Source organism: Lactuca virosa, chromosome 9, assembly GCF_052849685.1.
Source record: "Lactuca virosa cultivar CGN04683 chromosome 9, Lactuca_virosa_CGN04683_v6, whole genome shotgun sequence".
Taxonomy (NCBI): domain Eukaryota; kingdom Viridiplantae; phylum Streptophyta; class Magnoliopsida; order Asterales; family Asteraceae; genus Lactuca; species Lactuca virosa.
In genome coordinates, this window is record NC_136434.1 from 192,718,838 (window position 1) to 192,732,136 (window position 13,299).

The window sequence follows — 13,299 nt, forward strand, 5'->3', positions numbered from 1 at the left end:
TCATATAACAGAAACTAACTTCCTATCCTAAAACTGCCATATGGTAGTTACATGAAAACAACTTCCTGTCCAAAAAACGGTCATAATACCTGTCAAAACTAACATAAAACCGGGTTTATAAATGGATCACAAAACCGGGTGTTTTACAAAAATACGGGATTTCTGTGACATTTTTTATATAGTAACATAACTCATATAAAACCGGATTTATAAATCGACCCCAGCCAGGGGCTCTGCCCCTTGGACCCTGCCAGGGGCTGCCGCCCCTTGGACCCCGCTCCCAGGGGCGCTGCCCCCGGACCCCCGTTAGTTCAGGGGCTTCGCCCCTAAATAGCAGTATACTTTCAACAATGACAAAATCAAACAAATGTGCACTCCGCACCATACTAATTTGTTAGATAATTGTCAAAGTGACATTGATCAACAAATTAACTCCATTACATTTAAATAATATTAGTGATATAAAATCACGAACACAAAGTTTAGGGGATGGGAATGGTAATAAGGTGGATGAGGCTATTGTTCAAGCTGGTAGCATCAGATTTATGGCTTAAAGTCGTTCAATGTTCTGATAACCATTATATAAAAAACTTCGTTTTCAGCATCATAAGATGTCTCACGACGAGGTAATTCTAAATCCACTTGAAATTTTGATAAAGATAAAATGTTTTTTTTCAATTAAAAGTCTATGTTTAAAATAAAGGGATACCCATAAACCAACTAATTATTCTTCAATACTAAAAATTACTTTATGTCTGATCTTGTATAAATTAACAAGTCGTGATTTTATGCAGGGCCGGTCCTGAGGATTCAAATGTCCTGGACGAGCCGGAAAAAAAAGGTCATTAGGCCTTAACGGGTAACGAATTAAATTACATAAACTATTTTTTTTAAAACAACCATAAATTTTCGTGGCTCTATTATGTATTTCATATTTTGCTCTTTCTTTGGACTTATATCCTTCCTGTCACTTTTTTATTGACATACAAAGTTGTACATAACTCAAATACTATTGTAATTTTTGAAAATGAAAGAAGTGGTCAAATAATACTGACAAGATGTTTTTCTTCTCAAAAAATATGGTGTTTTATACATATTATGTAGTGCAAATATTTATGTAGATTGCAATGATTATAATAAAACTATGTATATAATTATTTTGTTTTCTTATGTATATGATATTTACTGTTACTTTTTAAATGGTTAAATGTTTTTCTTAGATAATATATGTAAACAAATAAAGACAACCATGATGAATTGATCAACAATGATTGCTTCCCTAAAATCCTGCATCTTGGCTTTTTTTTTTCACATGTCGACATACACTTTAAGGATAGGACTATGTGGCATACTATATGCACTCTATAATATTTGCTTATAGATATGACTGTAATCAGTTATTTAGTTCAACAAAAATACCAAGTAAGTGTGATCAAGATTAACTAATAACTATAATATGATAAAGTGATTATGATAATCTATTTATTCATTCAAGTATAAAGACAAAATATTCAAATTCAACATTCAATTTTTTAGAAAATAAATATATTCAATTTCTGATAACATAAATTAATCAATTTTTGAATTCTAAATTCTGGAATAAAAAAGCAAACTAGTTACATGAATGTTGAATGAAATTGAATGCTTACCTGATTAGTAATCGATTAATAGAGTCACAGAGAGTAATTCTAATCTTCAATCGACCAGCTTTCAATGATCGGCAATCGACAGAAGACAATGACAATCGCTTCTTGCTTCTGCGTTGCGTTCTCATTTCTCACGCATCTTCTCAACTCGTCGACTTGCCCTACCGTTCATTCATTTGTTGGGCCTGATCTCAATATAATATTTAAGAAAAAAATGAGCCCTACAAAAATAAGCCTTCTGCTTATGCCCCTTTTGCCCATGCTCTTCACTGGACCTGAATTTGTATAATGATATTCTAATGAAAAGTTGAGATTAGCCTGTATATGAGATCATTGCTTTTGTTTTAATAGACAATTTGAATGAAAGCACTTTATTTTATCATGATTTTAGTGAAAAAAAATATATAACTTTTATTAAACATTAATTTAGACAAAATAAAAATATAAAATAATTTTATTGAACAAAAAGATAACATACTCATTTATTATTTAGCATTGTGAAATTATTCGTTGAGTTTTTTTCAGGAATTTCCATAAAATAAAATGCGAAATTCGAAATTCAAACTATTTTACGCATTTGACTATTTGAGTATTAATTTGCGTAAAATTCTTAAACATTCAACGATTGGGGGAAAATATGGATAAGTAGGTTCTCTATATATCTCCATGAGTGAGTATCACGCACAACAAAACCCTAATCATAATTCACCTTCTAAATTCTCTCCATTTTTGTTTGATCCAAGCTTTTCATAGTTCGATCATCACAACTAATCAAACAATTCCGACGCAGATGGATTGATGGATGCCTCTCGCAAAACCTATCCGATGGAAGAGCCTAATGTCGTTCGATACCCGATCATTCATCTCCATGATTACGAACCCAAATTCCTTACTCCCAAGGTAACCCTAACTCTCCTTACAATCCATCAATGTTTTCTTTTCTCTTTTCTCGAATTATATTATTCTCTGTTAATTCTAGATGAAAAATACCAAGTTTAGTTTTTTCCAATTAAATTCATTGATATTGTTTCGTGAAAAGTTAGCTTTGATGTTTATGTGTTGGAATTTAAGTATTATAGTGTACGCTCAACTCTAACAAATGCAACCATTCAATTAAACAACACCGAGATTTATATTCGAATGTAAATGCTTAGGTTTCTGAAGATGTAAATGATCACAACGAAATCAACGATATAGGAGAAAATTCTGACCTTTCTAAAGAAGAAAATTCGGTTCTTGAAGTGGAAAAAACAGATACTAATAAAGATCAGTTTTTCTATTACGACCCACCCTTAACCGAAGACACTGGAGTTTGGATTCCTGTTTCCATTCCACCAATGTCAGAATCACAAAGAGAAGAATGGAATCGAGGTCTGGGAATCAATCCAAACCAATTCGACAACAACATGGAATGGGATGATTTTGTCAACGAAGACAAGGAATTAACACTATGGGATGTCGTTCTTGATATGTTACTTGCAGCTCAAGGCAAAGTGAGATCAATCACTTCAGGCGATACATATGCTTATCAAATTTCATGGTTATCAGATCAACTTCTAGAACGTACATGGAAAGAAGTTTCTAATAATCTTACAGAAGTCAATGCTGATACAATTAAGGAGCTTCTAGAAGCCGAGCCACCAAAATGGCTGGCTGATAGTGCAGCTTCTTATTGTATGCTTTGTAACGTGAGATTCCACCCTATAATGTGCTCAAGGCATCATTGTAGATTCTGTGGGGGTGTGTTTTGTAACGAGTGTTCAAAAGGAAGGAGTTTATTGCCTGAAAAGTTTCGTAAAGGGGACCCACAAAGAGTTTGTGATGTGTGTTGTGTGAGGCTTCAGTGTGTGCAAGTGTACTTAATGGACCGAGTTAGCCGTGCAGTACAGGTGGCGACACGTGATTTGACGGATCTTAGTACTTTGAGATCTTGGCTTAATTTCCCCTGGGGGCAAAGTATGGAACAAGAAATTTATAAAGCTGCAAATACGATTCGAGGTTACTTTAAGGTAAAAGATATCTTCAATTACAAGGGCATTTACGTCTTTTCCACTAACCCAACCATACATTTTCTACCTTTTTTGGGTGAGACAAAAAAGCTGCAATTTTTTGTCCCATTAACATCAGTATCAGACTATCATTATTGTCATTACTATAAGTACAAGTACAACCTGTCATGTCATGTATAACAAATGGGGCCCACATGGATTTTGAAGAATTTTGGTTGACATTTATGAATATTTATAGGTTGGATCTTTGACACCTGAAAAATCAATACCGGATTCTATTTTAAAACAAGCGAAAGGGCTTGCGATTATTACGGTTGCAAAAGTTGGAATGATGGTGACTTACAATGTGGGTACGGGTTTAGTTATTGCCCGTAGAGAAGACGGATCTTGGTCTCCACCATCTGCTATTTCTTCATTTGGTATGGGTTGGGGAGCTCAGGTGAAATATATACACTACCATTTCTCTTCATATACTATTTATCTGCTTACTCTTGTCTCATTTTTACTTTTTAGTATCTGCTTTTTGCTTTATTTCCCACCAACCATTTCAACTTTATTGCTAGTATCTGTTTTTTTTTTGCTTTATTTCTCTCCACTCGTTTCAGCTTTATTGCTAGTATCTGCGTTTTTAGTGCTAGTATTTGCTTTTTGCTTTATTTCCCTCCACCCATTTCAACTTTATTGTTGGTATCTTTTTTTTTTTTTGTTTTATTTCTCTCCTCTCATTTCAATAGCTTTATTGCTAGTATCTGTGTTCTGCTTTAGTGCTAGTATTTACTTTTTTGCTTTATTTCCCTCCACGCATTTCAGTTTTATTGTTAGTATCTATTTTCTACTTTTTTCCCTCCACTATTTCTACTTGATGTTTTATTTCCCTCCATCTATTTCAAATTTATTGCTAGTATATACTTTCTGCGTTATTTCCCTCCACCTATTTCAAATTGATTGCTAGTATCTGCTTTTCGCTTATTTTCCCTCCACCTATTTCAAATTTTTTGCTAGTATCCGCATTCTGCTTTATTTCTCTCCATCCATTTCCATTTCAACTTTTTTGCTTAATCTGCTTTCTGCTTTATTTCCCTCCATCTATTTCAACTTTTTTGCTAGTATCTGCATTCTGCTTTATTTCCCTCCACCTATTTCAACTTTATTGCTAGTATCTGCTTTCTTTTTTACATCAAAAAAAAACTTTTGTATTAACTTCTTAGTTGATATTTTTTGACATGTTTTTGTGTGGTTTTATAAAAACAGGTTGGAGGGGAGTTTACTGATTTTATAATTGTGCTAAGGAATTGTGATGCGGTCAGGACATTTGGTGGAAACGCACATTTATCGGTTGGGGCAGGTGCAAGTGCAGCTGCTGGTGTTATTGGACGGGCAGCTGAAGCTGGTTTTCGGGCAGGTGATGGTGGATATGCTGCTTGCTATACTTACAGTTGTAGTAAAGGTAACATTATTTAGATATTTTTTACATTAGTTTTAAAACAAAGGGTCTGTTTGATATTTTTTTTTTATATATTTTCAGGTGCTTTTGTTGGGTGTTCATTTGAAGGAAGCATGGTGACAACACGTGTGCAAGAAAATTGCAAATTTTATGGAAACCCATCAATAAAATCATCCGATATTCTTCTTGGGACATTACCTCGACCTCCTGCGGCTGCGATCCTCTACAATGCGCTCTCGGAGTTGTATATGAAAGTAAATAAATAATTTTTATTTCTTTAAAAAAATTGGCATTCTTTGTTTTGTTCTTGACAAAGTCTTGCTTGTATAGCAAAAGAACCATTTGGGGGTATTAGATTCATTTGGATTATTTGTGAATGCATTTGAAACCGATTGATTTGTTTGTTTATATGCAAAACTATTGATTTATAAGATGGTGATTGTGTTTATTGTGTTGCCTTTGTATAAGTTCCACTAAAAATGGTAAATGAGAAGCAGTTTCAAAGAGTTAGATGTTACATTTTAAATTGGAAATAAGGGTCATAGTGGTAGTAGTGGAAATATCTTTAAAAAATGGACGACTTTCGTTGACCTAAATAATATATAGAGGGTCCAACCACAAATGACCAAATTAGACACTTTATGTTTTTCAAAAGGATAGTATAGAAGGTGACCACTCAAATTTGTATATTAGTATAAATGATTCACTTGAATCAATTGACTTTTACAAGGAAAAATGTCATTAAATAGTAATCAAGTTTGAGAATGGTTTATATGAATAGCTCAATAACTCAATTTTTTCTTTACAAGGTTTAACTACTCAAAAAAAAAATTTCGGTGTATCAAAAGGTAATTTGTAATGTGTTGTATATGAAACAAAATAAACAAGGGCTAATGTTATTAAGGGTAATGAAGTATTTGTTTTTATCACAAAACACAATTTATTTAAAAAGTGGTATCAAAAGGTAATCAACTTTGTGTTCACAAAGTACCATTATTTGGATGGTAGTTTGTAAACAAAAACAATTAGTTTGTTACCCATTTATGACTTTTAAAAAAAATAAAATAAAACAATGGTGTTTTACAAAGAAAAAAAAATAGTTTGTTACTCATTTGTAACATTAATAATAACCGAGTTTTAGTTTTGCTACCTTTCGTTTCCTATTGCATAAGTTCAACCTCTTCAACTTTTAGGACTCATACAAAGCATATTGAGGCTTCTGTGGAATTATTTACAAAAAGGCGAGAGAATGATTAAAGGGAGGTGTCATTATTTTGTTTTAATTGCAAATTACATGCCAAATTTGTAATCGATAAAGCTAACATATTTTTGACAATTTTAATTTGTTTTATTTATTTTAATTTTTAACATATTTTTGTCAATTTTAATTTTAATCTGTTTTATTTTATTTTAATTGCATATTTTTGTCTAAACCCAAAACATGCAATTATGAAAAATCCATAGTGCTATGGTCCACCTACCCCTTTTCGTTTCTTTTCTACTAAAGCCAACATACTTGTTACTTAGGATCCTTTACCACGAACCAGTAGTAATCATTTATCACACCAACATAAAAAAAATCAATCTACAACTTCATTCATTGCAAAATAACACTAATTGAATACAATCAAATACACATCTTTCATTCATACATATAACATACCTTAATTAAAAAAAAAGGATAAACCATAACCACACCATGTGAATCCCTTTGAGAACCTTTCATCGCCAGTGGAAAATTATACATCAACAGTATTTTAGGTTAGGACATGTCAGGTTTTGAACCCTAGACCTTCACCTCAACCACTAGGAGCTATAAACACACATTAATAGTGGCGATCTCTTCTCTAGGCCACATTTTATCTGCAAGATAGTATGTTTACTTTTTAGGGTTACTTTTTATGATGAGGTCAGAAGATTATTTTCGTCTTTTGCACAGACGAGACATCTATCCCATCTTGTTGTACCTTTTTGGTGGGATAATAATTACAGCTTTTGTCCTATTGACATAAGTCTGCATTTCAGTTTCTATTCTCAAATTTGTTCTGTCATGTCATGTAATAACGAACCTGGTCTTTGAACCGCCAAGAGTAAGCTCGAGATCATCCTGCCCGCACACCTCATGAATCCTTTCTCCTTCCCACGGTTTCACCCTTCCAAACGCAAACTCCTCCGAAACAACTTCCGCCATTGGAATATCCGCATTATTATCAAACCCTGGAGGAATCGCAGGGGAACAAGTCCCACTCTGCCCGGGGGTCCACATCCGGGACCCACCATGACCCAAACCCGTTTCCTTAAACCCAAACGGGTTTGCAGCCACAAGGCTAAACGTAGGTGATGCGGGTCCACTCAGTGGGACCCGGACGCCAGAGAACCATGAAAGGGTCGGTGCACCCCAAGGGGAGTTGGTTTTGATCCGAGGAGGGGATTGAGCGGTTGGTGAGCTCATGGGTGGGGTCACCGGTGCGCTTATGGAGCCGTTGTGGATGTAAGCATGGGGTAGCTTAGAGGACATGGATGAAGATGACGATGATGATGAGAGATTTTTGAGCCATGGTATGAGAGAATCTGGGTGAGGGTTGGTTGTTGGGCTTGCGATTGATGATGAAGGTGGGCTAGGGTTACATGAGGCGTAGGGGCTCGGTTGGTATGATGAGCCTGGGCTCGCAGATATTGAACCACCAATGTGGGTCCAATCCGCAGGCTTGCATCCCTGAATAGCACAAAACATTAAGTATAAAACAGGTACTTGTAGAAATAGTCAAATGTTTGAGTCTTAGTTGTTACGATGTGAAATTTATATTTTCATCTGACATTATGTCAGCCACCAAGTGGACCATATAAATATTTCGCATAATGTTTACGATGACAAATCGGGGTTGATGGAAGAATAACTGTTCTTTTTCTTCCATAAATAGTCAGAATATAAACACATAATGGTAGTTGCTAAAATGGAAAAATGAAATACAATGAATACATGGTTCATGGTTGGTTTGTTTTGGTAGGTAATATTTAGTTATTTACCCTAGAGGAAGAAATTATGGGATATTTGAAGGGTGTTACTGTCTTTTCGGGTCTAATTGGGGGAATCTTTTTGATATGTGTGTCCAACAAAAGAAAACAATGAATACGTATAAAAGTTGTTCAAAGTACTGGCCGGATCTAATGTACGCCGGAGTGGAACTAGACATAAAGCAATCAACGTATGAACTGAACTAACTCAAACCCTAACATCTTAATGCTAACATGCGCCATGGCACAGGAGATGTTACACTCTAATTTCATAACAGATGGAAGAAATGATGCATCTTTTTACCTGAAGAAGACAATGACTAGCTAAAATGCGCCAAACTAAACCACCGGCAATTTGGACCAATACTTACAGCTACGTTTATGTTCGTAATTTTGGAAAGAAATTCATCAGTAAGAACAGAAAGACATTCAAAATCGAACGAATTCGGCAACATTCTCGTGAACTAATTGAATCAGATTTGATTACAGAAAGTGTACCTTACGATATGTGGTGCCGTCGGACTCGACGGTCCAGCCAGCCTCGTCGGCGAGGGCTTTGAGGACCTCGTTGTTATCACAGTGCTTAGGCAGCTTGTAGTTGCCGTACATTCTCAGGCCGGCGAATATCTTCGCCGAGATCGCCCTCCTCCTCCTCTCTCTCCGCTTGTTGTTCTCCCTCTCCTTCCACGTCGGCATCCGCGTTCCCGACATTTCTCCCCCTCTAAACACACGAAACACCGGCGATGAGGTCTGTGCAAAATACACATAAATATGCAGGAAACACTTTCTCGATCGGAACAATTTGTGTAGGTAGCAGCGATTAGAGCGACATGTGTACTAACAAATTTATATATTGTATGCTCAAATTTGCAGAAAAAAAGCAACAATTGAATGAACTGGAGTTGTAATTAAGTAGCCGAATGAAAGGTAGACAAAGTTTGAGCAGCGAGTACAGGTAACTGCATTTATGAACAATTTCGCCGGAGAACCGGCTGATCTGCGGCGAAGCGAAGAGCGGATTGGTGAGAATTGAGAGGGAAAGGCCAGGGGCTATTAAATGTATGTGAACGGAAGTGTGTGTGGGCCCGGCATGTAGTGTGGGCCATTAGAACACTGACGACTTGTAAGTTGTAATTGTCAAACGGTTCTGTTTATTTACGGAATTTGCCACTGGCTTCTTGTTAAAGAATATAAATGGAATGACATTGTTACCCTTATGGTAAGTTTTTTATAAAAGGAGGTGATAATTTCATTCATTGTTTTTTTGTTTGCTCATTTACAAATAGTAAATCTTAGAAAAGCATAACATATTTTTATAAAATATTCAAAAATTATTATATTACTTTTTAGTATGTTTAAACTCCTAAATATTTCTGAAATTGTCTAATTTAAGTTTTAAATACTAAGTATTTAGCTTTTAAATGTTGGTTGCTGCAATTTTTAGATTATAAAATTTCAAAAAAAGTATAAAACTTTTAAAGCATTAAATTAAACAATATAGTAGTTTTTTTTAATGATCGGATGCAATACGTTAGATTTTTATGAGAAACAAAAAGCTAAAATTAGACTTTTAAAAATATAAAAATTTTAATACATTAAAAAATAATATAGTATTTTTACCTTTTTGAATTTTTTTTATTGTTAATTGAAAAGAAAAAAATTATAATGAAAAACATAAAACTCAAAACATAATCGTTTAAATAGATGAAAAAAAAACTCAATAAACATCCTTATATTTTGATTTCATAATTAATTCAGTCCTCATGTGTTTTTTTTATTAAATTAAGTCTCAAAAATCTACAGTTGTATTCATTTTGACAATTTCGTCCAATTAACATATCATCATACTTTCAAAATTTATATTTTTGGCCAATATTTTAAATTTTATTACAAATTTGGTAAAAAAATTTACACTTTTAACTTAGATTTTAAAATTTTCTTATGAATTTATCATAAATTTAGTTTTTTACATTTTTTTTTTCAAAATTATTTTTCGAATATGTTTATTTGCAGTATAAAATCACATTTATACAAAAATCATATTTTCATATAAAAACATTCTTTTTTCTATACAAAAATATTTTTTATAAAACATTTTTGTATGCAAAATACCTATATAATTTTTTTTAAAGATGTATGCAAAATAACTATTTTTAAAATTATTTTTTATTTTAATTATCTATTTATAAAAACGTAGTTATGTGAAAATACGTGAAATACACTTATATAAAATACGTTATTATACACATATATACCTTTAAAAAAAACTTTTACAAAATATGTATTTATTAAGTACATAAAAAAAACATTTGTGTGCATATAAATACATAAATATATACAAATTCGTTTTTATAAAAAAAATGTATACAAACATGTATTTTATATAAAAAGAAAACATATGCAAACACATATTTTATAATCAATGCATTTGTATACAAACACGTTATGTATATATTTATGTATAAAAACGTGTTTGTATGTTTACTATGAAATATGTGTTTGTATATATATATATATATATATATATATATATATATATATATATATATATATATATATATATATATATTAAAAACATGTTTGTATATATTTTTCTAAAATTTTTTATTATATACATTTTTTTATAAAAACATGTTTGTATAATGTAACATTCCGAAAATACTAAGTAAATTTTTTTCTTTAAGTCAACCAAACAACCATTCATTCATTCCAAAAACCCAATCAATGTATAAAAATGTATCAAATAGTTATCAGAGTATAAAATGGGTCATAAAATACGGAACATTGGTGCATGCGATACAATCACATCGAGCACTTCACCGTTAACTTGTTCAACTCTCGGTAATCAATGCACATCCTGTGTGAACCGTCTTTTTTCTTCACAAACCGGATCGGTGCTCCCCAAGGCAAACTACTCAGTCTGATAAACCCCTTGTCTAGTAGTTCATGCAGCTGCGCAAGCAACTCTTGCATTTTGGGTGGTGCTAAACGATAAGGCACCTTGGCTATCGGAGCCGCACCCGGAGTCAAATCAATCTGAAACTCAACCTGTCTCTCGAGAGGCACTCCCGACAAATCCTCGGGAAACACATCAGGGTAATCCTGAACAACGAGCATCATGGACAGAGAGCTGGCCCACGTTATGCACCTTGTCTCTCGAGAGGCACTCCCGTCTTCCCCTCAAACCGAGTATCCAACACATAAGCCAAAAATCTAACATCCCTGATGAAGATACCTCCTAGCCCTCGTACCTGGACAGAGAGCTGGCCCACGTTATGCACCCTCGCCGCGAATAACCAGCTTCTCCCCCACTTGGGGTTCGAATTATCACTAACTGGTGTTCACAATCAATCATATCCGTATTAGGGCTCAACCAGTCCATACCCACAATCACCTTAGTCTCGTGTAACAGAATGGGAACCAAATCAATCGTATATCTCTCATTGAAAACCTCCAAGATACAATCCCGATGAATCCTTGAAACTCTCACTGGACGATCATCAGCAATATCAACCTCCAAAGGGAAATCTAGCTCACCAGGAGTGTCGTCAAACCTCTCGTTAAGCACAAGAGACACAAAATATCAGGTAGTACCCGAATCGAAAAGAACCAGAGCAGGTGATTTGTTCACTACGAACGTCCCTAAACATCATAACATGAAATATAAGCATAAACAATAATGAAAGCGAATAATAAATAGAAAACATACCCGTGACCACATCAGGAGTTGCACACGTTTCCTCGGCCATCAGTTGGAAAGCCATGCTCTTCACCACAAGGGTCACCGTCTTGCCCTCGCGACCATCTGTGATCCTTAATGCAGCTAGAGCAGGTACCGTCACCGCTCCTCTCGTCAACTTTGGGCAATTGACCTTCTTATGGCCCGTCTAATTGCAATGGAAGCAAATCATACCACCCGATCCCTAAGTATAACTCCTGATAAAATGTACAATCTTGCCGCACTTGAAGCAACTATCACCCTTCTCTCGACAAGTCCCCTCATACACTCTCCCACATCTACCACATCGGCTCCGACTCGACTGACCTCCAAATCGAGGATCAGAAGTCTTGGGTCTCTTCGCTAAACCCCCGGCTTTCTGCACCTGCTCTGCCTTCCTCTTCCCGAGGTGCTCCAATTCAAACTACCGCTCCTAGGCTTTAGCTATCATACCCTCTAAAGTCCGACAAGCTGAAAAGTTAACAAACTCCCGGATATCCGCCATCAACATGTCATGGTACCGAGTCTTCTTCATCTCCTCATCTGCGGCATACTGTGGAACCAGTAAAGCTCTCTCCCTAAACTTGGCGATGATCTCCGCCACGTTCTCAGTCATCTGATGCAGGTCATGGAACTCCCTCGTCAGCTGTTGCACCTCTACAGCTGGTGCAAACTCTGCTCGAAATCTGTATAAATATGATTTTATACAGGAAAAAAATCATAGTCGAAACAAAACTTTGAAGAAAAAAGATGTAGAAAAAACTAAATTTAGGATGAATTTGTAATGAAATTTTGAAATTTGGGCCAAATGTGTAAATTATGGAGTAAATTTGTAATATAATTTAAAAACTCAACCAAAAGAATAAATTAGAAAATATGATGACTTGTTGATCAGATAAAATGGTTAAAATGAACAAAATTATCGATTTTTGAAACTTAATGGAATAAAAAAATATACAAACTAAATAGATAGACAAAAATATAAATAGATAGAAAATGAAAATAACATATCCCTTTTTTATTAAAGGGTAGTTTTGGAAAATAAAAATTGAGCAATGGCTTCGGAAAAGGGCATTTTGGGAAGACGAAGTGAGATGAGAACCAAACAATTGTAACCGGTGCAAGTAGTATTTGTGATGCGCGTGACTTACTGATAAAGTCTGACGCGTGATTTACACGTGCCGATAGGAGTATTACACAGGTGTTTGCACGAGTCAAAAGTTCGGTGCACGTGTAAAAATCTTTCAGAATTACTATTATACAAAACAGCGCGAGTGAGATAGGAAGTGGTGTTTGAGATTTTGGCGTGGGATGTGGACCCACAGTGATGACGTGGACTCCAATACCTATCACCCCTTCACGTGACTGAAGTCCCGAACCATCAGTCTATTTCACACAGGGGAAGTCCAGCTGGCAAGTTCTAATTGGAGAAATAATGTTAATTAATGTTAAGAATTTTAACACAAA

At 34.7% G+C, this 13,299-nt stretch overlaps 2 protein-coding genes across 2 annotated transcripts; one reads left to right on the forward strand and one right to left on the reverse strand.

Annotated features, from left to right (window-relative positions):
• Positions 1-2,231: 2,231 nt before the first annotated feature.
• LOC145137567 (uncharacterized) lies at positions 2,232-5,547 on the forward strand. The gene is made up of 6 exons (XM_079071697.1): positions 2,232-2,316; positions 2,437-2,546; positions 2,801-3,655; positions 3,894-4,094; positions 4,907-5,102; positions 5,181-5,547. Exons 1-6 carry the CDS (start codon positions 2,313-2,315, stop codon positions 5,363-5,365), a joined length of 1,551 nt encoding a protein of 516 aa, XP_078927823.1. The 5' UTR covers positions 2,232-2,312; the 3' UTR covers positions 5,366-5,547.
• A 1,123-nt stretch (positions 5,548-6,670) lies between these two features.
• LOC145138044 (BES1/BZR1 homolog protein 4-like) lies at positions 6,671-9,153 on the reverse strand. Its single transcript, XM_079072188.1, has 3 exons — positions 8,613-9,153; positions 7,169-7,815; positions 6,671-6,962 (listed from the first exon to the last, which is right to left on the reverse strand). Exons 1-3 carry the CDS (start codon positions 8,823-8,825, stop codon positions 6,959-6,961), a joined length of 864 nt encoding a protein of 287 aa, XP_078928314.1. The 5' UTR covers positions 8,826-9,153; the 3' UTR covers positions 6,671-6,958.
• Between the last annotated feature and the right edge of the window lie 4,146 nt (positions 9,154-13,299).